Below are 27,656 nucleotides of genomic sequence, written 5' to 3' on the forward strand. Positions count from 1 at the left end.
TAAGTTTTGAGCAATGTGGTTTTATTCATTTACATATTTGCTTAATATATAAAAGAAAATCAAAATAATGACATGGCTTGAAAACACAATAAAAACATTCCTAATTATATTGGTACAGGCGATAAAAAAATATTTAGATTTCCCACACAAGAGATGACTCAATTTTGCATGTAAATAGTGGGCAAAGCAAGAAGAAAAGATCTAAATGAGATTTAAAAGGAGTTTAGCTTCAATTGGACTTTTTACAAAATCACATCAAAGTCACAAAAGAGACCCCAGTGATCACTAGGAAACCTTCCACAATCCAGCTTTTCAGTGCCGACTAAATCCAGAGAGTGAGGAACAACTTGGCTCCCGTCCTCCGCAGCTCGGTAGAATATACGGTCAAACCGTAGCCTGCAAGTATATGAGGCTTTCAGATTGTTATTCATCTTTGTGTCCCAAGTATAACGACAATGTTCCGGTTTGCCCAAAAGCTCCCAAATGTCCAAAATATTACTTGGCAAGCCTCCAATTTTTCCAACCTGTAACAGAGGGAAAAATATATTTCAGCGATCACTTAAAGTCTTAGTTTTTGTTCACATACACCTTCACTACTGAAAACTTTGGAACCTTGTTATAAATCAGTAGGGTTAGTCTGGTTTCTTGGCTTCCATTCCATAAGTTATTAGTAAATAATATATATTATGTGGCGCGCATCTCTTAATGAATTAAGCGTATCTTATTCCTGCATCTACTCATTAAGAATGGCGTACAGAAGGCCAATCCTAACCCCTTCACGCCGCAGCCCTTTATCGTTTTTGCGTTTGTTTTTCGTTCTCCTTCCCAGAGCCATAACTTTTTTATTTTTAAATCAATATGGCCATGTGAGGGCTTGTTTTTTGCGGGACGAGTTGAGCTTTTGAACGACACAATAGGTGTTACCGTATTGTGTACTCGAAAACGGGAAAAAAATTGCATGTGCAGTGAAATTGCAGAAAAATTGCAATTGGTGACGCGCTTCCGATGCGATCACATTAAATGCTGCTGTCAGATTTACAGCGGCATTTAACATGTTAACAGCCGAGGGTGGATTGTGGTTCCACCTGCGGCTGTTAGGGGCACATGTCAGCTGTACAAAACTGCTGACATGTGCCGGGAAAGATGTGGGCTCAGCCCACATCAAAAGGGAGGGACACGACATGCGCTGTACTTGTACAGTGCATGTCGTGAAGTGGTTAAAGGAGTTTTCCAGTGTTGTGGTGAAAGCCTGCAGTCACTTTGTGACTGTAGACTTCTGATTTCTTATAGAGCGCATCGAAAGCTGTCAGCAGTCTCCGGTGTTACCGACGAGAGCAGGCAGTCATGTGACCACCAGGAATGAGCAAACCCGAATGGGAAAGTTTGGGGTCTGTACAGTACACCTAGTGTCCGATAACGAACACGTACATTTTACCTGCACATCCGATTTTCTTTTTGTGTTTGCCTAATAAATAGTGATGAGCACCCTGGGTGACCTCCGAGTATTTGTCAGTGTTCGGAGATTTAATTTTCATCACGGCAGCTGAATGATTTACAGCTATTAGCCAGGCTGAGTACATGTGCGGGTTGCCTGGTTGCTAGATAATCCCCACATGTAATCAAGCAGGCTAATAGATGTAAATCATGCTGCTGAGGCGATGAAAACTAAATCTCCGAGCAGTCATAAATACTCGGAGACCACCCGAGCGTGCTCATCGCTCATCACTACTAATAAAGCTTGTAGAAAGGCTGCATTATTGCAAGTATTGGCATGGCTTTGATTGGCCGATGCAGTACATGACCCAGCCTGTATAAAGGCCGGTTCACAAGTGCCGCTGCCATTACGCTCTCATTAGCATAGGGCAGGACGCAGCTGGAGTGAGGGAGTACTGTGGTCAATAAACAAAACTCAGCAGGAGCTGTCTTTTCCATTTATATGCCAAACAAATAATTTTACTGTACTGCTCTGTCTATAAAATTAGTGTGTGTAAGAAATTATTTTTTTTTTTTTACTCTGCAGCCTTTTATGGTGAGTTGTGTGTAAAAAAAATTATTGTACTCTGCAGCCATCTTCTGTGAGCAGTGTTTAAAAAAATAAATAAATAATAATAAAAAAATCTACTCTACCACTGTATGTGTACGAGTTTCAGCTGAGATGCCTAAAAAACTGTGCCGTTATGCCTCTGCAGCCCAGCTCTGTGCGTACTGTGCCAAAATGCCTCTAGTACTGTGCAACTGTGTTTGTTCGAGCAGTGTGCCTAAAATAATTATACTCTGCAACCGTGCCTGTGGGAATACTGTGCCAGCAAAAACCTGTGTGTACTCTGCATCTCTGTGGGAATACTCTGCAAAACACCCTTAAAAAAAAAAATAATAATTTAGATCGGCCTTAAAAAATTGTGAGTGGAAAATAGAACAAAAACTGCTGTGGAGTCCAACAATGGCTGGGTGCAGCTGGTAGCACGGTGGCTCTCAAGTCAGTCTGTTAAGGTACCGTCACATTTAGCGACGCTGCAGCGATCTAAATAACGATGCCGATCGCTGCAGTGTCGCTGTGTGGTCGCTGGAGAGCTGTCACACAGACAGCTCTCCAGCGACCAACGATGCCGAAGTCCCCGGGTAACCAGGGTAAATATCGGGTTACTAAGCGCAGGGCCGCGTTTAGTAACCCGATGTTTACCCTGGTTACCAATGTAAATGTAAAAAAACCCAAACACTACATACTTACATTGCCGTGTCTGTCGCATCCCTCGCCTTCAGCTTCCCTGCACTGTGTAAGCGCTGGCCCTAAAGCACAGCGGTGACGTCACCGCGCTGTGCTTTGCTTTACGGCCGGCACTGACACAGTCAGTGCAGGAAGCTCTGAGCAGCAGCGCGGACGCCGGGGGACGTGACAGACATCAGAGGGTGAGTATGTAGTGTTTTTTTTTTACTTTTACAATGGTAACCAGGGTAAACATCGGGCTACTAAGTGCGGCCCTGCGCTTAGTAACCCGATATTTACCCTGGTTACCATTGTAAAACATTGCTGGCATTGTTGCTTTTGCTGTCAAACACGACGATACACGCCGATCTGACGACCAAATAAAGTTCCGGACTTCTAGCTCCGACCAGCGATATCACAGCGGGATCCAGATCGCTGCTGCGTGTCAAACACAACGAGATCGCTATCCAGGACGCTGCAACATCACGGATCGCTATCGTTATCGTTGTTAAGTCGCTAAAGGTACCTTCACACTAAGCGACTTTACAACGATAACGATAGCAGTGAACACAGCAGAACGTAGCAGACCCATACACTGCCTAGTGGTCACCAGCAAGTATTGCGATTTATCTTCCACTCACTGGAATAGAGGATATACTGCAGTACCCGACAATAGCGACTGAGCAATGTACACAGCTGCTCCGCTTCACAATGACAACCCCACCGATCTCATTAATAACATATCCTGTGGACAATGCTGGACAACCCATTCAATGAAGAGTTCAAACTGGTGACTGGAACAGACCTCTTGGTCCCTCAGGTTAGTATCTCCACCAAATATGACAGTGGTTGAAGCAGGCATCTCCTGGATCTTCTTCAGGACAATCTGCAGCTGCTTCTGACGTTCACTTGCATGTTCCTTGGTACTTTCTAGATGGGAAGTCATAAGGCAAATATTCTGTCCACAGATATCAACCTATTACAAAAGAAAACACTAGTCACATTTACTCTTCACCTTATAGAAGAAAAACCAACAAACCACAAAATAAGAAGGAATACTGGAAGACTTTCTACCATAAAACAGAATGCTCGAGGCACAGAAAAGCATATAGGAACAAAAGACACAAACATTTAATTTGAATATCTGTACACAGATATTCTAATTAATGAATGGAATATTGTTTTACTGATGAAAGTCATTCTAAAAATGTAATGAACCCCTTTTCTCCCCCCTTCTGGATGCATTCCAAGTCTTAAAGGGAGTGCGTCAACCCAAATGGACAGGATAAACTAAGCACATAAAAAAGCCCCTATAAAAACCTCAGCTCAAGTCACCGATTCTGACACTTTATGCTTTATTACTCCTCTCGGAGGGTAAATGCTGTGTGTTACAGCCAGGACCTATCTCTAACAACCACGAGGGAAGCAGAGTTCCGTCCACAACTGTTAACCTGTAAAATCCGCGGTCAAACTGATGGTGGCATTAACAGCGTGTCGGCATGGAGGCACGTCATTCTATGCATCCATCAGAGCGCCATGTGATCGCGGTACGCCGATGTGTTTTTTATGACAGCCAGGGGTCTGTTAAAGACCAATCATTCCGGCACTCCTTTGAAACCCATCTTATGGCTGGGCTGCAAAGAAGGCTGATTCTAACTACATGTATTCATAATACGGTATGAGAGGATCGCAGGTTCAAGTACAATAAAAAGGTTTTAAAAAGTTTAGAAAAATATGGGGGGGGGGGGGGGAAGTTTTAATTACCCCCTTCCCCCCCCCCCATTAAAATATAGAAATTAATACATGTGGTGTAGCCACATACAGAAAAATTCAAAAGTATAAAAATAATTAACCCAATTGGTAAACACCATAAACAAAAAATATTGAAATAACCCAAAATTGTGTATATTTGGATGCTGAAAAATAAACGCTGTACAGACTTATGCTGACGTCTGTGCAATATGGACCACAACGCACATACTGGCAGTGGGTCTTCCGACTTCAATGTGACAGCTTCATGTATTTCTATGAGGCTGTGCCTTTCTGTAAATTGCGGTCCATTCTCGGACCAAGTTGCATGGACGTGTGCATGAACCCTTAGATGCTATCAAAGTATACCTACGCCAAAATGGTATCAGTCTCGCCCCGCAAAATGTAAGTCCTCACACAGCGCTATTGACTGAAAAATTAAAATGTTATCTATAAGACCTGTAATATAACAACTAGAAAGAAAAAAAAATAGTTTCCCCCCCCCCCATCATTAAAATAATAATGCCAGCTCATTTTTACCACAATATGTACATCATAAAAACAATACCCCCCCCCCCCAAAAAAAAAAAAAGTAATAATTGCGGGTTTTTTCCCGCAATTTCACTGCATTTGGAATTTTTTTTACTGTTTTCAACAACACTAAGATAAAATGAATGGTGTCACTCAGAAGTACAACCCGCCCCGCAAGAAACAAGCCATTATGTGGAAAACAAAAAAGTTTTGGCTCTTGGAAAGAAGGGGAGTTAAAATTGAAAACAAAAAAAATGGAAATTAGCCATGTCGGGAAAGGGTTAATGTCCAAAGCAAATATACCAATTTTGGCATTTATCAATATGAACTTGATTATACTTTTCTCCAGTGCTAAAAATCAGAAATATGAATCTAATATATAAAGGGGTGTGTGGGGTGTGTGTGTGTGTGTGTGTGTGTGTGTGTGTGTGTGTGTGTGTGTGTGTGTGTGTGTGTGTGTGTGTGTGTGTCTCGCAGCTACAGCCACAAAATTTTGCACAGCCACACATCTGGACCCCGAGAGCGTCATAAGCTATGTTGTGAGGTGAAATTTTAACCCCGCGCTTTCCAATTCACCAAACAATTTTGCACCTATCTACATAATGGGGAAAAAGTGAAAGGAAAAGTGTTGGAGGCAAATTGACAGCTGCCAGATGTGAACAAGGGGGACTTAGAGTGAGAGCGATGGCGCCAAAGAGTATATACAGTACAGTTGCTAAGGTGGGGCCCTGACATGGGATACTCACCACACATGGGGATATGAACACACACAAAATGCACCACACACTACCACGTGCTTGAACACATATCACCCTCAGCACACATTTCACCACACAAACACCAACCTCGCCACACAAAAGTCGAAACACAAAAGTCGCCACTCAAAACTCGCCACGCGCAAAACTCGCCACATGCAAAACTAGGCTCACGCAAAACTCGCCACAAGTGCAAAACTCACCTCATGGAAAACTCGCCACACGCAAAACTTGCACACGCGGAAAATTTGCCACATGCACAAAAGTGGCAACACATGCAAAAGTTGCCTCACACAAAACTTGCACATACTCAAAACGCACCACACATAAAACTCGCCATGCGCAAAACTTGCTGCACACAACTTGCTACACTAACCTGCCACATGCAACTCGACACACAAAAAGTTGCTACACGCATGTCGCCACACAAAACTCATCTCACAAAAGTCACTACATGCATGTCGCCGCACGCAACTCAACACACACAACTTGACACATGAAACTCGCCCTAAAACACACACAAGTCTGGTATTATCCTTCAAAAATAAAAATCTGATTAATAAGCAGACAAACTACAAGAGCAACAAATGTACAATATAGAAAATACGGCAGCTGTCAGTCACATGACCTGTCTATTATGTGTATGTGTGAGTTAACATATACTGCCAGGGGGGAGGGCTTCCTGTTGGCTGGGGATTTATCAGGCTGCCAATTTAGCTTACAAATACTGAGGTAAAAATACTGACCAAATAATGTGTGAACGAGGTCTAATACAGGAGGAGATGACACACAGATATATACTATATACAGGAGGAGATGACATACAGGTATATACTATATACAGGAGGAGATGACACATAGGTATATACAGGAGATGACGACATACAACAGGTATATACTATATACAGGGGAGATGACATACAGGCATATTACATTAGAGAATGCTGTAGATAAGCCCCTGATGCCGGTGGGCTTAGCTCATCTTCGATTTTGGGGGTGACAGGTTCCCTTTAAAAACTCAAAAATCTGTGTGTGAACACACCCTATGCTGGAAAGGATAAAAAGCCTAACACCAGCTCTTGTCTGCACAGTATAGAACATTTACCCATCATTTCCAGCTTGTAACAGTGACTACAACATAGATACTCACATTTGCTATCAGCAAATTTCTCATCATAACTGTACTTGGGAATGGAACTATTTCTTGACTGAGGAGTTTTACTCTTGATTTTTTCAGCATGATTGCAATAAAATATCCATCTTCATTTCCTAGAAAAGTTATAAAATAATAAAAGAACAACACTACCAAATATCCCTAAAATGTTCCCAACACAGTTGTTACAAAACGCACACAAAAGTCTAGTCAATTTCATACCATGAAATCCGAGAAATAACTATGGCAACAAAAGACTAATGTATCATCAGAAAATATGTCAGACGTGTGAAATCATATTTTTATATAAAATTATGGATTTATTTATTTATTTTAGTTTTTGGGCATTTTTTTCTCATTAGTATCTAACTAAATAAATCTTAAAATGTTGCCGTTTCTTTCATGCTGGCCACAAGAGTAGTCAGAAAAGATAAGGAGAGGACTGCTCATTCTGTCACTATCATTAGAGGGATAGTATTCTAGCAGAACACTAATTTACCCTTATTTTCTTCTAGGTTTAAACCATGAAGTTACCAGCAATGTTAACAGTTTAACCATTTAAATGCCGCATAAAATACGGACTGCAACACAAAGTGTTTGACAGAGGAAGAAGGCTTCCCCTGTCAGCCCGCCGTCCACTGTGAACAAAGGGTACTGATGGGTTAAGACGGTAGCTGGGGAACTAAAAATTGCTTCCAGGTCTTCCAGTCAAGTCTGAAAGGCTATAATGCTGTGGAATGCTATGTATTCCACAGCATTATCCAAGCCATCAAGCAATAGTTTTATTTAAAAAAATAAACAGATTAGTACCACTGCAATTATCCTACCCCATAGATTAAATTGGCAAATATACCAAACACCACAAAAAAATAAATAAATCATAAAATAAGTGAACTTGCATATTTTTCTTCTCTACCACTGCACTCCCCCCCCCCCCCCCAAAAAAAAAAAAAGACAATAAATATGTACACTAAAATGGTATCCATTAAAGCTCATCATACTGTAACAAACAAGGGCTCAGGTAGCCATCTGAGAGAAAAAATAGTTATGGCCTTGAGGATGCAACAACACAAATTCTATTTTCGTGAAACAAGCTTTAATGGTGCAAAAGTACAATAAATAAATAAACCCATGAAGGTGTTTCATTACCACTGGAGTTATACCAACCCGTAGAACAAACAATAATCTTTCCACACGGTAAACTATGTAAGTGAAGGCAGACAATTTTTATTTTTGCATGGATAGAAAACTATGGTGATCTACATTTAATTGGTGGGATCATTTTTTTCTCAAGGTGGAGAGAAAAACAAAAAACAAAAAAAAAGCTGTTTTTTTACTCCCTTTAAAAAACAAAACAAAAAAAAACCAAAATAATAATAGAGGCTCATCAATAACGGATATTTGCCCCAACATGATGGTAATAATAATACAACATGTGCTGCAAAAAAATGAGAACTCATACAGCTTTCTTGACTGCTAATCAAATGGACCGGATTATTAATGGGTTAATTTGTTGGGCAGTTCTGTTTTTGACTTGGGGCTGCCTAAAGTTATACTATGGGGTGAGTAATGTGTTCTGACCTACTACATAGACTGGGCACTGCATCTAGGACAGTAAGGAGTGTAGGGAGCATGGCTTAGCTCTGGAGACAATGGAGAATATTTCTTTACATATTTCTCCATTTCTTGGTTTAAGATGTAATTTGGGATAAAACAATAACAATGAAAATTAGAAAATTGATGGAGGAATTGCTGGGATATTTAATGTTTCTTGTGTCCCTTTAATAAGGACCTTATTGTTCTGTTTGAGGCCTAGATAAGGCAGAAGCCAAACATTATATATACAGTTACTCCCTGATCTCAACTATAACAATGTATGATATTTAGATACCATGAAAATTACACACCCTATTGCACTGTGCAGGTCATACAGGACTGGTGTATTTACAATATGATGCCGTACCGAGAGAAGGAATTTTGGAAAAAAAACAAAACAAAAAACTCTTCTACAGACACCAGATAAATGAAGCTAAAAACAAACTAAAATATAGCCATGTACGAGTTGTTAGAATAGCTACATACCTACAATGATTGTGTAGCTGACAGCTCTTTTCTTCAGATATTCGTAATATGGTGGAATAACCTCTTGCAAGAACACGATGTCAGGACTGTACCTGCAATAGCACAGATAGTAACAACAAGTTACCGATAAACTAACCCCCATTATGTGTCATCAGAAAAGGGTCAATTGATTAAATCACGCTTTTACGTTAAAATGTATTTAAACAAAAAAGATTTCATATCACTATAATAAAAAATAAAAAAGGACATCTTGATTTTCACTGGCCACTAGGCCTAATATTAGACTCCTACTCCCTGTTCTTTTCAACAATGATAGACATTAGCAGCTGTACACTAGCTTGGCAGAGAGGAGAGGCTGGGGAACAATGGGGATACAGGTAGATTAGTCGGGCAGCAGAGGATAGGATGGATTGGAGTGGTGCCAGAGTGCTAGAGGGGAGGCCAAAGAGTAGGAGGTTGCAGTAGTCGAGGCGGGAGATAAGGGCATGCACAAGCGTTTTTTTGCAGATTCTTGGTCAAGGAATGTACGAATCCGGGAAATGTTTTTGAGTTGGCAGGAGGAGGCAAGGGCTTGGGTATGTGGCTTGAAAGAGAGGGCAGAGTCAAGGATCACCCCGAGGCACCGAGCATGCGGGACTGGGGAAAGTGAGCAGCCATTGACATTGATGGATAAGTCTGGTGGAGGGGTAAAGTGAGATGGGGGAAAGATTATGAACTCCGTTTTGTCCATGTTGTTTTAGAAAGCGAGTAGAAAAGATGAAAGACAGATATTGTGGGATTTTAGTCAGTAAGGAGGTGATGTCAGCTAGATCTGCGTGTCATCGGAGTAGAGATGATACTGTAAACCGTGGGATTCTATGAGCTGTCCCAGTCCAAAAGGTGTAGATGGAGAAGAGCAGGGGTCCTAGAATTGAGCCTTAGGGAACACCGACTGACAGGGAGGAGGTGGTGTGAGAGGGAGACACTGAATGTCCGGTCTGTTAGGCTGGTTTCACACTTGCGTTTTTGTCTGCAGCGTTTTTTGCACAAAAAACGCATGCGTTTTTTCCCCCTATATTTAACATTGAAAACGCATGCGTTTTTTTGCACATGCGTTTGGTCGCGTTTTCAAACGCATGCGTTTTTTGTCTGCATGCGTTCATTTTCAAAAATGCTACCTGCAGTATTTTCTTGCGCGTTTTTTTGCCGCGAAAAAACGCATGCGTTTTTTCGCGGCAAAAAAATGCATTGCTGTCTATGTAAACGCATGCGTTTTTAAGCACATGCGTTTGTTTGCGCTAAAAACGCATGCGTTTTTATAGAAAAAAACCAGAAAACACACTGAAAAGCCACCCACCACCATCAAGGTGATAAAGGGATCCAAACCCTAACTCTACCCCTAACCGTTTAATGAACATTTTCTGACAGTCATATTGCCACGTATTTAAGTGCCACGTATCACGTATTTCAGTGCCACGTGCCACGTATTTAAGTGCCACATGCCACATATTTAAGTGCCACGTGCCACGTATTAAAGTGCCACGTGCCACGTATTTAAGTGCCACGTGGCACATATTTAAGTGCCACGTGCCACGTATTTAAGTGCCACGTGCCACGTATTTAAGTGCCACATGCCACGTATTTAAGTGCCACGTATTTAAGTGCCACGTGCCACGTATTTAAGTGCCACGTATTTAAGTACCACGTATTTCAGTTGCACGTATTTCAGTGCCACGTATTTCAGTCACGTTTAGGGTTAGGGGTAGGGAGGGTTAGGGTTTTCTTGTTTTTTCTTGTGTTTTTCTATAAAAACGCATGCGTCTAAAAAACGCATGCGTTTTACCGCGTTTACATGCGTTTTTCACACATGCGTTTTTTTAAAAAAACGCATGCAGATAAAAACGCAAGTGTGAAACCAGCCTTAGATATGACGAGGAGGGGGCGTGGCCTAGCGGGCGATGTAGGAAGACGTGGGTCGGATCTCTCCCTGCTGCTCAAACGGTGATCCGGTCATTTCAGAGGCGCCGCCGAACGCCAAAAACCGGAGGGGGAGCCCCTGAGCATCTGAGGAGCGGAGGGTACCGGCCGCATTGCGAGGAAAGCCTGGAATGACCCGTAAGAGGCAGAAGGAGGTCGGGATGGCAGGCAGCACGCGATCCCAAGATGGCGCCGGCAGCGCTGTGGAAGAGGCGGCAAGGGCTGATGCTGCATACCAGAGGCGGCTTGAGGTGATCTGTTGTGAACTCTATTTTTGGGCTCCCTCTAGTGGTCACAAGCGGTACTGTGTAGTGTTGTCTTTCTGCAGGTTGGCTTCATCACCTGGTTCGTTATCCTTGGTTGGTTTCCTATTTAGCTCACCTGGATACTCAGTTCCTTGCCTGCTATCAATGTATTCAGTGCTCTTCAGATTCCTGGTGACTACCTTGCTCCCAGTCTCTCCAAGACAAGCTAAGTTTTTGTTTGTTCAGTTTCTGATTATCAGCGTTCATCATGTTTTTTGTCCAGCTTGTTAAAATGTGATTTCTTACTTGCTGGTTGCTCTAGGGGACTGAGTTTCTCCCCTCACACCGTTAGTTGGTGTGGGGGTTCTTGAAATCTCAGTGTGGATGTTTTGTAAGGGTTTTTTACTGACCGCATAGACCCCTTTTCTATTTTCTGCTATCTAGAATTAGTGGGCCTCTTTTGCTGAATCTGCTTTCACCCCTGTGTATGTGCCTTCCTCTTACCTCACCGTTATTATTTGTTGGGGGCTTCTATATCTTTTGGGGATTATTTCTCTGGAGGCAAGAGAGGTCTTTCTTTCTCTCTAGGGGTAGTTAGTTCCTCAGGCTAGCTCGAGACGTCTAGGATTTTAGACACGTTCTCCGGCTGCCTCTAGTGTGGTTGGATAGGTTCAGTTTTGCGGTCAGTCCAGTTTGCCACCTCCCTAGAGCTTGTCCTATGTTTAGTCACCTTGCTGGAGTAATTTGTGATCCTCAACCACTAAGGATCATAACAGTGATCGCCAGGCTGGAGCAGTTCGCCAGAACAGAGGACTCAGAGCGTATGATGATGGGAGCCGGTGGAGAGGTAACAGGAGGAGCGGTAGATATGGGGGAGCAGGTGGATGTGAGGTCTGGGGAACAGGCAGAGGAGATTGTGAGCGGAGCCTCCACAGCACATGTTACAGCACCAATTATGAGGTCTGCTACACTGAATGTGGTGGATGATCTGACCCAGGAACATGTTACACAAATGGGGTCTGTGAGAGAGGAGGGAGCTGGGGAGCCAACCCTGAAAGATATTTTTTCTGCAGTACTATTTTGTAAGACTGCACTGACAACCCTAACTGCCCAGGTGGATGATCTTAAAGGGGAAGTCACCTCTTTTCGCTCGGCTATGCACAAGATGGAGGGGAGAGTTGAAATGCTGGAGGAAAGAGTGGGAGGTGCAGATGATCAAATTGCTGAACTGACAAAAAGAGAGAAAAAATATGTCCAGCGCATTGCGGAGTTGGAACTTAAAACTGACGATTTGGAGAATCGTTCGCGCAGGAATAATTTGAGAATTGTAGGTGTGCCCGAAAAGACCGAAGGAAACAACCCCACTGACTTTATTGAGACATGGCTGAAAACTAAGGTCGGAGGGGAAAGTCTCACTAAATTATTTGCAGTAGAGAGAGCTCTCCGGGTGCCGACCAGACCTCTGCCTCCTGGCTCCGCCCCACGGACCTTTCTAGCCAAAATCCTAAATTACAGAGACCGAGATATTTTGCTAAGGAAAGCCAGGAATATGGAGGAATTAAATATTGATGGCAACCGAATATCTCTATACCCTGATTACTCCACGGTTGTACAGAAGCTCAGGATGAAGTTTGGAGAGGGAAAAAGACGCCTACGTGAACTGGGTCTGGTTTATTCTATGCTGTATCCTGCGAAACTACGTGTGGTGGCCATGGAAAAGGTCCACTTTTTTCAAAATCCTGAGGAGGTGTCTCATTGGCTGGATTTGAATGCTAAACGTATTGGAGCAGAAAAGATCCGCTGAGGAACATCAGACGTGAACTTCAGGCTGTTATGATAGCTGTGGGAGGGAAAGAAAATTGAATTGTTGATTTATTCTGGTTTATTACTAGAGGAATCTGATATGTGGGTTCCTGTGCGTTGAAGTTGTGTTCGGCGGCGCAACTGTTTATATATTCTGTTTCTGAGGGGCGGAGGGAGGAATGACTGAAGGAGAGTGTTAAACCCATTGGTGAGTTGGTGTTGGCTATTGAGCCACTGTTGAGACTGCGAAAGCGCGTTCCCCTTTCTCATACAGAGAGGGAGTAGGAGACTTTTTCTTGATTGGTAAAAAGTTTTGGGGGGTTTTAGGGGAGGAAGGTATTGAGGGAAGGGAAGGGTAAGGTTAGGGTTTTGTTTTGTATAATGAAGATTTGGGAGGGTGTTTTGGGTGGGTGGGCCCAGGTTGGGGGGAGAAGGGAGACCAACGGAGGGAAACGGAGTAGTTTTACCATCATACAAAATGATGGGGGATAAAGTAAAAATCTTGAGCTGGAACATTAGGGGTCTATCGAATGATACCAAACGTAATGCTATCTTGCAATATAGTTTGAAGCAGAGACCCTCGCTGATATGCCTTCAAGAGACTCATTTAGTAAAAGAAAAGACGGGTTTATTGCAGAAAAGATGGGTGAGGATGGCATATCATGCGACATTCTCGGCCTATGCTAGAGGAGTGTCAATACTTGTACATACAAGTGTCCCGTTCGAGGAGGTAGAGGTGGTAATAGACAGTGACGGACAATATGTATTCCTTGTGTGTAAGATATATGCTAAGTTGTTATGTGTCGTGTCGGTGTATATTCCTCCACCGTACTCAGGGAAAAAACTACAGGAAATCCTAACTCTATCCAGCAGGTGGGGAGGAGTTCCGTTAATTATAATGGGAGGCATGAACAATATTATTGATGATCACTGGGATAGGGGGCAGCATGCTAGGTTGAGGACTGAGGGGAATTTGACAGCATTTGGTAGCTATTTAAAAGAGGTGGCATGGAGGGACTTGTGGAGAGTTCGTAATGACGGCATGTACTGTTTCTCCTGTTACTCGGCGACATATGGTTCTCTATCCCGGATTGATTTGGCTCTGGAGCAGGAGATAGACTATATGCCTAGAATACTATCGGATCATAGTCCATTGGTAGTAACACTGCGAATTGAAGGCCCTGGGGAGGCAGTTAAATTGGGGTGGAAAATTAACCCTTTTTGGTTAAAAATTCTTGATATAGGAAAGATCGGGGAAGAGATAGGGGAATTTTTTAAATTTAATGATGGTAGTGCAGCGAAGCATGTGGTATGGGACACCATGAAAGCTTATTTGAGGGGAATATTATCTAAAGAGATTACTAGGCATAAAACAAAAACAAGGGAGTCCGACAAAATTATACTGGAGGAATTGAAGGCAGCGGAGGCTGAATTGAGTAATGTACGCACTCAGGACACCATGAACCGTATGAGGATGGCCCAAGAGGAGGTTAACAAACTACATTTACGCAAAGCAGAGAGGGCGAGAGCTTTCCAAAAAGAGGCATTTTATGCGGAAGGGGAGAAAGTAGGTCATCTACTGTCGGTGATAATATCTGCTCAGAGGGACTCGACACATGTACACGCTCTGAAACTAGCAAATGGTAATATGGTAACACAGGGGGCCCAAATTTTGGAGGGGTTTAAGGGATTTTATAGTGATTTATATGCATCGCATACGGGGCAAAAGGAAGTTGAAATTAATAGATTTCTAGAGGAGGCAAACTTACCTAGGCTGGAAGCTGAGGAAAGAGATTTGTTAGATAGGCCGCTTACGGTGGAGGAGTTGGAGAGTGCTTTGAGGTCGATGGCAGGGGGGAAGGCTCCGGGGGCTGACGGCGTCCCTGTTGAGATATATGATGTCCTTTCTGAAGAGCTGTTGACCAGATTGTTGGGGGTGTTTGAGGAGTCACTGGAGAGGGGAATATTGCCTGCCTCCATGAGAGAGGCCACTATTGTGGTCATTCCTAAACCTGATAAAAACCCACAGTTGCCGGAGTCATACAGACCGATATCACTTCTGACAACAGATGTTAAGATTCTGGCTAAGGCCTTGGCGAACAGACTGACTCAGGTGATAGAAAAGGTGGTTCATTCGGACCAATCTGGCTTTATGCCTAATAAATCCACTGCCATCAACTTGAGAAGGCTATTCCTCAATATGCAGATACCGGCGGAGAATGCTGGTAGGAGGGTGGTAGTTTCTCTCGACGCACATAAAGCCTTCGATAGTATAGAATGGCAATACCTGTGGTCGGTTCTGGGTCGCTTTGGGTTTGGGTCAGTTTTTGTGTCATGGGTGAGACTCCTATACTCCTCTCCAGTGGCTAAACTTAGGGTGAACAACGCACTGTCGGAGAGCTTTCAGCTCTTTCGAGGTACTCGGCAGGGGTGCCCGTTGTCCCCGTTGCTATTTGCTCTGGCAGTGGAACCACTGGCAGCGGCTATCAGAAGGTCTCAATTAGTAAAGGGGTTTGTGTACGGGAAAATGGAGGAGAAAGTTGCTCTATATGCAGATGATATTTTGCTTTTTCTTGAGGACCCTGGGGAGTCTTTAGGAAATGTGATTTCATTAATTGTAGGATTTGGGCAAATTTCTGGATTGATCATCAACTGGGATAAATCAAGTGTTATGCAGGTGGATAGGGAAGTAGATTGTACGAGGGAGGTGGAACAGAGTACGAAATTAAGGGTGGTGACGCAATTTAAATATCTGGGGATTCAGCTTTCTCTTCCCTTAACTAGATTTGAGGAACTTAATCTTGAGCCTTTAATAAACAAACTACGCGTCAAAATTACAGCTTGGAATAAGCTACATTTGTCGGTGGTGGGTAGAGTAAACCTACTTAAGATGGTGGTGATGCCACAAGTTTTGTATATTTTGCATAACTCTCCGGTATGGATCCCTCTGTCCAGATTTCGTAAATTACGATCATTATTTGGGGAATTGGTGTGGGGTGGGAAGAACCCTAGAATTAGGCAGGAGATACTGCAGAGGCCTAAAGATGAGGGGGGACTTGCCCTGCCTAATCCCTGGTTATATTTTTTATCTGCGCAAAGCCAACATCTTAGGGGTTGGGGGGACGGACTTGAGAAAGGTCAGGGACATAGTAGTTTGGTACATATAATTGGCAGGTGGCCCTTGGGTCAGGGTTTAGAAGCTGGCATCTTTAAGAAGTTGGGAACTTGTTTTCACACCATAAATTTGATCCATAAGGTATGGCAGACGATTAAAGGTATAAGGGGGGTTGTGAAATTCACTGAGTTTTCGCATATATGGGATAACCTCTCTTTTCAGGAATTTAATCATATGGAAGGAATGGGAGAGTGGAGGGAAAAAGGCATTGGGTTGATAGGTCAGTTGATTCACAACGGGAATCTTAAATCTTTTGGTATGCTGCAGCAGGAATTCCATTTCCCGGGGTTAAAGTTGTATCAATATAGAAGGGTTCAGCACGCATTTCAGGCACAAAAAAAAACAAAAAACAAAAAAAAAAAAAAAAAAAAAAAAAAGAGGGGGCCTATAGTGATTCAGAAGGATCTAATGTTGGATTTTATATTAAATAATAACGGAACAAAAGGGGCAATATCCGAAGTATATGGCGATTTGTTACATACCTTTCTATTGGATTACCCTATTAAGGCCAGAATGAAATGGGAGGATGAACTGGGGCAAATAGACGATGATAGGTGGGAGTCCATACTGGAATACATACCTAAGTTGTCAATGAGTGAGCCTGGGAGACTGTCGCAATTATATGTGATAAATAGGGCCTACAGGACACCTGACATGTTGTTTAAAGCCGGGCTGAGAGACGATTCTGGGTGCCCCAGGTGTTCCCAGTCTCAGGCTGGTATACTGCACATGTTGTGGCTGTGTCCCAGATTGTTCGCATACTGGGTTGTAGTGCTGAACCAGATAGGGGTGATTTATGGGTGTACGATTCCTAGGGATCCGGTGGTGTGTGTACTTGGGTACGTGGAGGAAATCCTGACCGACGAAACTGCCAAAATGGCAATTGCTAGATTATTGTTCATTGCAAGAAAGGTGATCGCAAGGTATTGGATTAGGGAGGAACCTCCTACTAGACGGGAGTTTATCGCACAAGCGAATCATATTGTCCAGCTCGAGAGAAGCATATATAATAAGAGGAATAGGATGGGATTTTTTCAAAAGCTGTGGCAGCCATGGCTGGATGGGAACAACTGAACGGCGGTGGTAAAATGATGCTAATAATAAATATGTATGTACTGCTTAATCTTTTCTTTCCAAGAGAATTGTATGTTTGGAGTTGGTCGTTAAAGGGGGAGGGAAGGAGGGAGGCGGGGGGGTTTGTTTCTTGTAAAAATCAAAATATTGATGTATATTGTTATCTGAATGGATATTGTTGTATATCTTTTGCATAATAAAAAATATTTGGTTTAAAAAAAATAAATAAAAATGATATGACGAGATCCAGGATAGGGATATATATATACCATATATATATATATATATATATATATATATATATATATATATATATATATATATCCTAATTTAATCAATAGGTCACTTTCGAATGACACAGTCCCTATATAGGGACCCTCCAAATAAATCGAATACATTGTCAGGTCTAGTGCAAAAACTAGGGAGCTAGAGGATACAAGGATTCTCGCTTTCAGGTTTATTTTTATTTTATTTTCCTGCATGTTGAGACCACTACAATAAAGTGTCACACTAACATTGCATCCTTAAGATATTCAGGCTGGAGGAGTACTAATAAGCCGGATTCATGCATCTGACATTCACGGTCCAAGTAGGAGTCGTGATGTCCGGACTGGCCTCATGTCTCCTCATCAAACATAACAGCCTTGTAGGACATCTGTACACCAACCTTAGTGAAGGGAAATTTGCCCATATCATGCTTGGAAAAAAAAATCTACTATGTAAGGTCTCATTCTGCCACTCATCGTATTTATCCAAACTCTAGATTAGGGATGATCAGAAGAAAAATACAGACATAATAAACTTACAAAGCCAAATAAGAACACACCCCTCGAGCTCTCTCTTGAAGGTTGGACTGGTCAATTCCATCAATGTTCCAGGTAAGGAGAGTAATGTGGCTCTCGTCTTCTTGGCTCAGAGTTTTGGGACCTTCTACGACAGGTGCCTGCTTTATGATAACTGGTGCATCTTCTGTCAAGTCAATGCTAGATAAGAAATCCAAAACCATCACTATTAATGGTGCTCTGAGCACCTACTCTAACAAGAGAAGCGCTGGACGTAAAAGAAGAATAAGGTCTCATTCAGAATTTCATTAAGTAGGAGAAAAAAAAAATAAAAAAAATAAAGGAGGACTTTTTCATTAGTGTACTGGATCCGATTGTCATCCATTTTTGGTCGTAACTTTTAATATACTATATGGTAAAAAGCAAAAACAACAAACAACACACATACGGCCATAAAAGCAATATCCATTGTTTGGCTGAAAGTATAAGGGTGCACACTATCCCTAATTGCAAACCGTCTGTACCCTACCTTGCCGCGGAGGGTGGCACCCTATACCCTGCGCAGTGGTGCCCCCGCTCAACGTAGGCTCTCTCTAATACGCCCTATTGGGCCCTGTCGTGAACGAGGGGAAAGAGTCAAACAACAGACCATACAATTCAGACAGATCCAAAAAGTAGAATTGTCAACAGTAAGAAGATATCCTAAGAATAATAATCAGAATCGTGTGCTCAAATATATTGCACACTTCCCAGATTACGCGTTAAAAATGTACATATTCCCATAAAGAAGATATAAAGATATTGTGCACCCTTGTACTTTCAGCCAAACCATGGATATTGCTTTTATGGCCGTATGTGTATTTGTTGTTTTTGTTTGTTATCATATAGTAGATTAAAAGTTAAGTTTTATTAAGCTTATTGTTATATAGCGCTTTTGGTCAGTGATTAACGTGCGTTTGTTTTTACCATCATTGGGGCATCTGGTTTTCTCATAGGCAAAAATAGAAATAAGATAAAATTTCCAAACTTCTACCTGCTACACAGGGGGGGGGGGGGAAGCACTCTGATGACATCCATTTTTCCTCAGATCCATTAGTTTAATAGGTGTATAAATGTACAAATAAGTACAATTTGTAGATTAAGTGGCCTGCAAAAAACAGACGTGAACAGCCCCCTAAAATATAATCGCTATGTGTTGTTGCTGTAAAAAACATGGACAGAACACGTATGTGCAGCACAGACATCTGAATGAGGCCAAGCTACAACATTTAAATTAATGGCCAGTTCTTAGTTGTGCTCAGCAATCATGGACACGTATCAAAGAGAAATCTGGAGCCAAGTGCCCTTAGAAGACTTGTAGATGGCGGGTTCTTCAGCCACTTAAGAACTTTGGTAGCATACGGTGTCCAATCAGCTTCACATCTTCATGTACAATACATCAATAAACGCTCCTTTAATCTCACCACATGTCTGACGAGGTTACAGGCATGGTTTCGGATGTAGGTGGACTTGTCAAATTAGTTGAAGCTTCTTCCCTTGGAGGACTCTCGACTCCCGGTTCAAAGTAAGAGTTAATCGCTCTCTGAAAATTAAATAAATTAAAAAAATAAGTATATATAATTAAAAAACACAAACTAAACACATTCTAAAACATCTACATAAAGAGAGATATATTTTACATCTTTCTTGTGAGGCATAATCTACACAGATCTGTTAGGTTTTAATGTTGACAGCCAGTGCAGCTTTGGAAAAACTTATAAGGAATCTGCCAGTAGGTTCTTGCCATTTAATCTGAGAGCGGCATAATGTAAGGGCAGAGACCCTGATTCCAGGGATGTGTCACTTGCTCAGCAACGTGTTGTTTCAATACAATTAGTGTTTTACCAGCAGGAGATTATCACTCCCGGACTAGGTGCAGTGTGCCAGATAGTCCAGCCAATCTGTGTATAACCCCGCCCACAACACTGATTGGCAGCTTCCTGTGTACACAGCAATCTGCCAATCAGGAGAGTGGGTGGGGTAAGTCACAGCTCAGCATTCTGACCACTGCTAGATCTGCAGAAAACAGGTATTCTAGGGAAAAGAAACGAGCAGCCCAGTGAGTGACACATTGCTGGAATCAGGGTCTCTGCTCAGATTCCCTTTAAGTTGTAGTTTCCACTGGAAACAATGAGGGCAGTTCATCAATGTTTCTTTTGCAGAATAGGGGCCTAAAATGCTTTGAGAAGTCGCAAAATGGAGTTGCACAATAATTTTGCGACTTTAGGCTTTTATTTTTTTTTTAAGCAGCTTGGCCAAAATGATTGGAGCCGGACAGGATGTGGCCATAACCACAGATCAAACTCAGCAAAAGTGCTGGAAATTTGTAAGCCATAATGCTGCTTCAGTCCCAGGAGCTGCACGACACAGACAATGCGCCAGATTCATTATGGGGTGTGGGCCTTTAATGAATTCTGAGCATCGCACTCCACAAGCCCTTTATCCATACTGCCGTGTGAAGCGCCGGCCTTAATGAATCGCCCCCAATGAGTTTTCCCTACTAAAGGGGTATCTACCCTCGCTCAGCTAGAACACTATTCACTGAGGCCGTGCAGCAGAAAACAAAAATAGATCCACATCGGACAATGTCCGATCCCGCGGTCTCCAACAATTTATGAACATTTTCATATACTGTATAGTAAATAACCCTCACAAAATGTAAACGTGTAAGGTTATAAGAAAAGAGTCAAAACAATAACAAACATTTTGCATTGTGGGGTCCGAACAATCAGAATATCATGTGATTTATCCCACATGGACAATTCACGGTTTTATAAAATGAATGACAGATGCTAGAATTGAGAATTGTAGAACCGCTGGTGTTTGGTCACTTAACAGCTCCAATAAATGCTGTAAGGGGAGAACTTGGGGCACTTTTCAATCCCTTGATAGTTAACAGTTGTATTCACTGGGGGCTTCTAGCATTCCTAAACACCCAGCGGCCCTATCTGCACACACTGGGTTGTACTGCACCACGGCACAGGTTTGCGAAACTAAAATTAGTTTTCATTCCACCCTATGCGTGTCCACGGTCCGTAATGACGGCGCGGCGGGTGACAGGCGCTGCCGGCAGCTCACACCGCGGTCTATGCCTGTACATAGGACGCCATACAGGACCCCTCCTTCCTGCCAGGTACTACAGCCGTACTTCCAGCTCCCAGTCATTCTCCGCCAGGAAACACTGCGCCACAGCCCGGTCACAGCCCACAACGCTGGAGAACTCCGCACATCTCCGCTCCCTGTCCGTTATCAGGGCCGCGTCCCCCGGGAAGGACCACACAGCACCGGGCAGCTCCATGCCACAGTCCGGAGCCAGCAGTCTCCTATAGTCACTACAGCTGCGCGCCTCGGCACCATCCAATCACAGTACGAGCTGCCCTGAGCCGCAATCCCATTGGTTGGGAAGTGAGGCGCACGTACCCTATTCCAGCCAATCCGTAAAGTTATAATCACGTGCTGCGTTCCAGTGTGGAACGCGGAAGTTTAAGTAGCTCCTGCTGCTAATTATTGTGCGCTCGTTCGTCGTTTCTGCTTCTCGTCGTAGTGCTGGCACCGGTACTCGGGGAGGTAATTCCGCTTCTGTAGTGTGGAGCCGGCCTCGGAAGCTCCTTTTAGCAACGCCCCTAATGTGTTGGGGGCGGGGCTTGTCAGCGCCTGAATTCCCTTGGAGGTGACCTGCACTGTACACACACATATTGGTGCCGGGATTGCACTGACCCGTCATGAGCGCTTTAAAAACGAGCACGATACGATCGTTGATGAAAGTCTTGGGAGAGGGGGCAGGATTTGACCGAGTCCTGAACAAGGTATACAGCAGCGCCGTGACCGAAGCCATCATTAGTAGCAATGCGCGTGAGCTCGCCGTCATTGCGCCAATCAGATTACTGCTTGTATTTAAAACACTGGGCTGAAAGAATGAACTCTGGATTCTGATTGGTGGAGACGGGCAACGCCTCCACTTCTGTCAGTGCGAAGTATTTTTTTCAACCCTTTTAAGAAAATAAGACTGTCTTATGGTTTGAGGTAAAGGGAATCTGGCAGTAAGATTACCCCCTCCCCCTAGAAAAACACAACTAAGGGCATGGAAATCCTTTATATTTAGTACTAGTGATGAGCGAATATACTCGTTGCTCGAGATTTCCCGAGCACACTGGGTGACCTCCGAGTATTTGTTAGTGTTCGGAGATTTCGTTTTCATCGCGGCAGCTGAATGATTTACATCTGTTAGCCATCTTGATTACATGTGGGGATTCCCAGGCCCAGGCAACCCCCACATGTACTTATGCTGGCTAACAGATGTAAATCATTCAGCTGAGGCGATGAAAACAATCTCCGAACACTAAAAAATACTCGGAGGACACCTGAGCGTGCTCGGGAAATCTCAAGCAACGAGAATATTCGCTCATCACTATTTAATATCTATTTCCGCATTCCTGAGGAAATGGTATTGTCACTCTCATGCAAGTGAGCCGCTAAGTGCTCTGGGGGTGACCGAGCACTTCTCAGACCAGCGCCAGCCTCTTTAGCTCCGTTGATATAACCTCGGCCTTATTTCTTTGCTTGGTGTCTTACATCACGCAGTGAGCTACCAATGGCGCAAAAGAGGCGGGTGCTGGGTGAGAAAAGGCCGGGGCCTGGGAAGTGCTTTGTCATGCCCAGAGCACTTAACACCTTTCCATATGGTTTTAAACTGATTTCTTGGGAATGCACAGAATGTATAGAGGTGGCGGTGATGGCTTTGGGCTTCAGTGACCTGCACGCTGAAGATGAGGAATAAATTCTACTAGAATTTTGTGCATTTTCTTACCATTTGCTTCTGCACAGAGTTGGTAAAATGGCGGTTGCTGGCTGCAATTTTCCAGAACCATAAAAGGTTTCAAAATAAAATCCTTCTATTCTCTTCTCCAGCCGATCCGGATTGCCACTGGGCACACTGAAATCCCCGGGCTTCACCCGCTAGGATGAGGGTTCTGAGCATGCATCCGTAAAGATGGCGGCCCACACCAACAGGTTATTGTGAGGCTCGTTTACATGTGAGCCCTGGGAATGGGAAGCGCCGGGCTCTGTGAATATTTACTATTCCCACATTTACTTGGCGTGGAGCGGCAATGTTAGGCACGGCCTAGGAAAGCCTGGCTAGAGCACGGGCGTCTGAGTGAGGCAGATCGTCATTCTTGTGAATACATCGTGTTGCTTCGGTGTTTCCGCAGCTCCAGCTTGTGTCGGCAAGTCCTGGGAAAATAGTTTGTGAGCTGAAAGTTGAGGAGGAGCACACAAATCGCAATGGCACGATGCATGGCGGCTGCACGGCCATCTTGGTTGACAACATATCTACTTTTGCCCTGATGCACACAGAAAGAGGCGCTCCGGGGGTCAGTGTGGACATGAGCATCACGTGAGTATGGCTTCATGGTGTGACAAGCAGTAGCTTTTTATATAGAGTAACGTCCTGTACATTATTTCAGGCTTCATGTCCTACTTTTTGGGCAATGCGCAATTTTAAAGTTATTACCCCAAAAATGACAATTTATTAACTATCCACAGGAAAGATGATGATTATGTCGCTCAGTGCTTCACTGATCACTACACCCGGGGGTCCTGAGTAGTGCGCTGGTTACTCATGTGCACTGCTGCTTATTGTAATATATATGGGATTGACAGATTTTGCACCTGATTCTAGTAATTGTTGGGGGGGTTATCATGTTTTGGGGCCCCCAGTGATCCTACATTCATCATCTATGCTGTGAATAGATGGGAAATGACATCCAATCAGGAGACACCACTTTTCTGCCAGACTCTGTTTTGTTTTTAAAGGGAACTTGTCACCCCCAGGGTGTTTTTAAGTAAAAGAGCCACCTTCAGTAGCACTAAGGCTGCATTCTGTGAAGGTGGCTCTCATGTTTCTGATCCCTAGTAACACTGAAATATTGACTTTTATAAATTGCACCTCATACCTGTATTGAGACCTGTCTTTTTCTCTCTTGTTCAGTATTTGCAATTTTTCCATGCATTGTGTAGCACCCCGATTTATATCATGGATTTACTTTGGGTATAGTAGTGCTCCTGACATCTCCTATATCTTTTCATACCTGTATTGAGTCCCAGAGGTATGGTGTCTCCCCGTTTCAGCTGCCTCCCAGCCGTCTTTCATCCCCCTCTTGCGTCTGTGTGCCGCCTCCTGTGTTGCTGTTACATGCCCGTCGCCTGCCCCATCTCCCTCCTCGTCTTTCTCTTTCCTCCCTCGGCAGCGTCTGATGAGCAGACCTGCCAGTGAACTGCGTGTGGGGAGCTCAGCTCATCAGACCAAATCGATAAGACTGCAGTCACTTTGTGTCTGCAGACTTATGAATCTTGTGGCTCATGCACTGTGTGCTGCAGGAATTTGCCGGTTTCTTACCAGGGATCTGAGGGTATGTATGAGTTATACATACTCCCGGCTAGTGGCTGCAGCCTTGCTTCCATACACTTGTATAGAGCGAGGCCGTGCCCTCTAGTCGGCCACACCGACGTCACTAGACAGGGTGCAGCCTTACACAATATTAGTGTATGGAGCGAGGCCGCGCCCATTAGAGGGGCTCTGACTTGGCCGGGAGTACAGCTGGCGGGCTCACTGAATCCAACCTGTCTGTGCCCCTGAGCACCTCTCATGCAGGCAGTCTGGGGAAGTGCAGTGTTTGGCCCGGCGGCAGGATCACACTGCTGGTCTGAGCCGTCAGCCATCAGGGGGCTGGGAGTGATGCGTTCCTGAAGATACAACATTGGTACAACGCTTTAAGAGCAGCCCCTATTCTGAGGGGCTCATTGTTACCATACATTCCGTTATGTGAAAGGATATCATTCATTGCTACAATGACAGATGAAGAATGAGGAATTTAGCTGGTGGAAATCGCCACTGGGTCCTCAGAGAAGTGGATATAAATGTTTCTGAGGGCGCATGCACCTTTGCGAAGAGTTTTTGCCGCGGTTTAGGGAACTGCAGAGGCTCCACCGTATTAGTTAGCCATGAGTGATCAAGGCTGGCATTTTGTTACAGTGGAGTAAGATGCATAAAATTCTTTGTGGCATGAATATGGTTCATTTTTGTACATGTCATGCCTCAGCATAAGAAATATATGCCAGTCCGGGACTTGGGTACATTTTTGTAGTAATTAAAGCGATATTCCGATCTCCAAGATCTTATCCCAATATGTAGCAGGTGTAGTAATAATAATCTTAGCATACAGCTTCAATTAGAAGTATAGTATAGTTTTTCTGATTCACTATGTCTCTATCGTCATGTACAGAGCATTGCAGGACCTTAGGTATCCATGGTTATGACCACTAAGTAACTAGCTGTCACTATATCAGTGGTTGTAACCATGGATACCGAAGGTCCTGCAATGCCTGCACATGAGGAAAGAGACATAGAGAATCGGAATAACTATACTACATTTCTAGTTGGAGGTATTTGCTAATATTATTTTTACAGCTACTAAATATTAGGATAGGATCTTGGAGATGGGAATGACCCTTTAAAGCAACTTTTGTGAGTGTCCATTCTGAGGACCACAATCAAGTAGTTTTTTGTTGTCTTCATAATGTACACTTATCTACCCTCCTACTTTGGCAATCATGGAGAAAAATAGTTGGTAATGGGGTTTTCTGTGCCTATGATATTACTGAACACCTGCCGTCCTGATAGAGGTCAGCCCTTGGCAACCCCACCTCTCCGGATGCCCACCAATCTGATCTTAATCATCTACCCCAAGTTGAGGTCATCAATATCATAAGTCTGGACAATCTCTGTAACGGTATAGTCAAGTAGATCAGTCTACACTCTGTATGTTCAAGTGCTGCTGGTGGACGAGGATGTGATCCTCCACAAAGAGTATAGCAAGGAGACTGGTCACCGCATTTTTAGAATTATTTTTTTTTTTTTCTTAAAATGGCATTTTTTAGTCTCAACAAGACAGATACATGAATGTGTTTCAGCCAACCCATAGGCAGTTGAAAAGTACAAAGGTTGGGCTGAAACGCATCCATGCATCTGTCTTATTGAGACTGAAAAAAGCCGTTTTAAACAAATAAAAAGCATTAAGAAATAGTTACATCTAGTCAATGATTGAATTATTAAAGCCGGGTTCACATAGGGTTTTCTGATTCCATGACCTTTGTATTCTTAAAACTGTTCCAAAAAAAATAATCAGTAACCTTTCCTCTGCTCTCTTAAAGGTTCATGAATGCTGCCAAAATTGGAGAGTCTGTTCTGATAACTGCGCAAGTGTTAAAGCAAGGAAGAACGCTGGCATTTGCCACTGTGGATCTGGTTAATAAAGAGACGGGGAAACTAATCGCACAAGGAAGGCAAACCAAACATCTTGGAAGCTAGAGCCTTCAACTCTGATGAAGGACTTTGGAAAAAAATTGATAATGAGAATTATCACTCTGTTCAGTTTGTTTTTTCCCTTCATATGGTTCTGTTTAATAAAATTCAGGGCTTAATCTCCCCTTTGTATCATTCTTATCTTAGATTAAGGCAAAAAGTTTAATTAAATGGAAGTATTTTCTAGTTTTCATTCCTCAGTGTATCTGAATATAAGATCCTGTGTGTGCACATATTTATACAGCATGAAATGCCATACTCTGGGTGTAGTGCAATAGAACTATAGGCACAGGACAATTGTTGAAGGGGTTTTCTGTCTGCAGTCGCTCTGACTGCATGCATGTGATTTACAAAGGTGCTGTCACGTGACGACTAGACTCTTTTGCTTCTATCAATAGATAAGTTGGATAAGGCTAGTCAGCAGGTGACAAGAAGTTTGCAAATCGCCTACATGGAGTTATGTGACTGCCCACTTGCCTGGGCCAGGGGATTGTGACAGTGTTCGCTTTGCTCGCTGTCACAATTTGGCAGTCTGCAGTCACATAGTGACTTTTCATTTCGGACTGGAGAAACTCTTTAAAGTGGTATTCCCATCTCCAAGATCTTATCCCAATATATGGTGGGTATAAGAATATTAGCAAAAATACCTCCCATTAGAAATGTAATACAGTTCTTCTGATTTGCTATGTAACATCCCATGTATAGGGCATTGCAGTAGCTTAGATATCCATGGTTGACTACTAACAACTGTCACTATATGAGTGGGTGTTACCATGGATACCTAAGTTACTGCAATGCTCTGCACAAGTGGTAAGTGACGAATCAGAAGAACTATACTACATTTCTAATTGGAAGTATTTGTTAATATTATCATTAAACTACATAATGAGATAGGATCTTGCAGATCATGTTATCGGCAGCACATACTCTGTTTACACTAGGTGAAGTACTACTGAATATGATTTTTTTTGTTGTTGTTGATCTAAACGATCCAGGCACTCGCCAAACAAGTGTCTTACGCGTTAGTCACATGACTACTGGCATGTTTACATGGGACAATATTCAGGAACATGCGTTTGCCATTTATCAACTCATTAAACTGTCATTACTTTTTTTTTCTTGATTATAACATTACTGAGAATCGCTCACCCATTCACATAACTTAAGGTACAGAAATGGGATCAGTCTCCAGATGGAGAATTTATCAGGTATCTGGAGGTTCTGAAAAACATCAATGTTCCTAACC

The 27,656-nt window shown here is 43.1% G+C and overlaps 2 protein-coding genes across 4 annotated transcripts; one reads left to right on the forward strand and one right to left on the reverse strand.

Moving 5' to 3' along the window:
* Positions 1 to 21,423, reverse strand: TDP2 (tyrosyl-DNA phosphodiesterase 2). Of its 2 annotated transcripts, none has more exons than XM_077269970.1 (7): positions 21,197 to 21,423; positions 19,473 to 19,591; positions 18,034 to 18,210; positions 8,975 to 9,066; positions 6,890 to 7,008; positions 3,510 to 3,680; positions 1 to 524 (listed from the first exon to the last, which is right to left on the reverse strand). In XM_077269970.1, the coding sequence occupies exons 1-7, from the start codon at positions 21,344 to 21,346 to the stop codon at positions 243 to 245; spliced, it is 1,110 nt and encodes a 369-aa protein (XP_077126085.1). In that variant the 5' UTR covers positions 21,347 to 21,423; the 3' UTR covers positions 1 to 242. The 2 variants fall into 2 exon arrangements, with proteins under 2 accessions (XP_077126085.1, XP_077126086.1); XM_077269971.1 differs by having other exon boundaries at positions 21,127 to 21,377.
* On the forward strand, positions 21,104 to 26,534 carry ACOT13 (acyl-CoA thioesterase 13). 2 transcript variants are annotated; one of them, XM_077269974.1, is made up of 3 exons: positions 21,104 to 21,181; positions 23,259 to 23,443; positions 26,260 to 26,534. In XM_077269974.1, the coding sequence occupies exons 1-3, from the start codon at positions 21,137 to 21,139 to the stop codon at positions 26,414 to 26,416; spliced, it is 387 nt and encodes a 128-aa protein (XP_077126089.1). In that variant the 5' UTR covers positions 21,104 to 21,136; the 3' UTR covers positions 26,417 to 26,534. The 2 variants fall into 2 exon arrangements, with proteins under 2 accessions (XP_077126089.1, XP_077126088.1); XM_077269973.1 differs by lacking the exon at positions 21,104 to 21,181 and adding an exon at positions 21,524 to 21,854.
* The last annotated feature ends 1,122 nt before the right edge of the window (positions 26,535 to 27,656 follow it).

This window comes from Ranitomeya variabilis, chromosome 6, assembly GCF_051348905.1.
Source record: "Ranitomeya variabilis isolate aRanVar5 chromosome 6, aRanVar5.hap1, whole genome shotgun sequence".
Lineage (NCBI taxonomy): Eukaryota > Metazoa > Chordata > Amphibia > Anura > Dendrobatidae > Ranitomeya > Ranitomeya variabilis.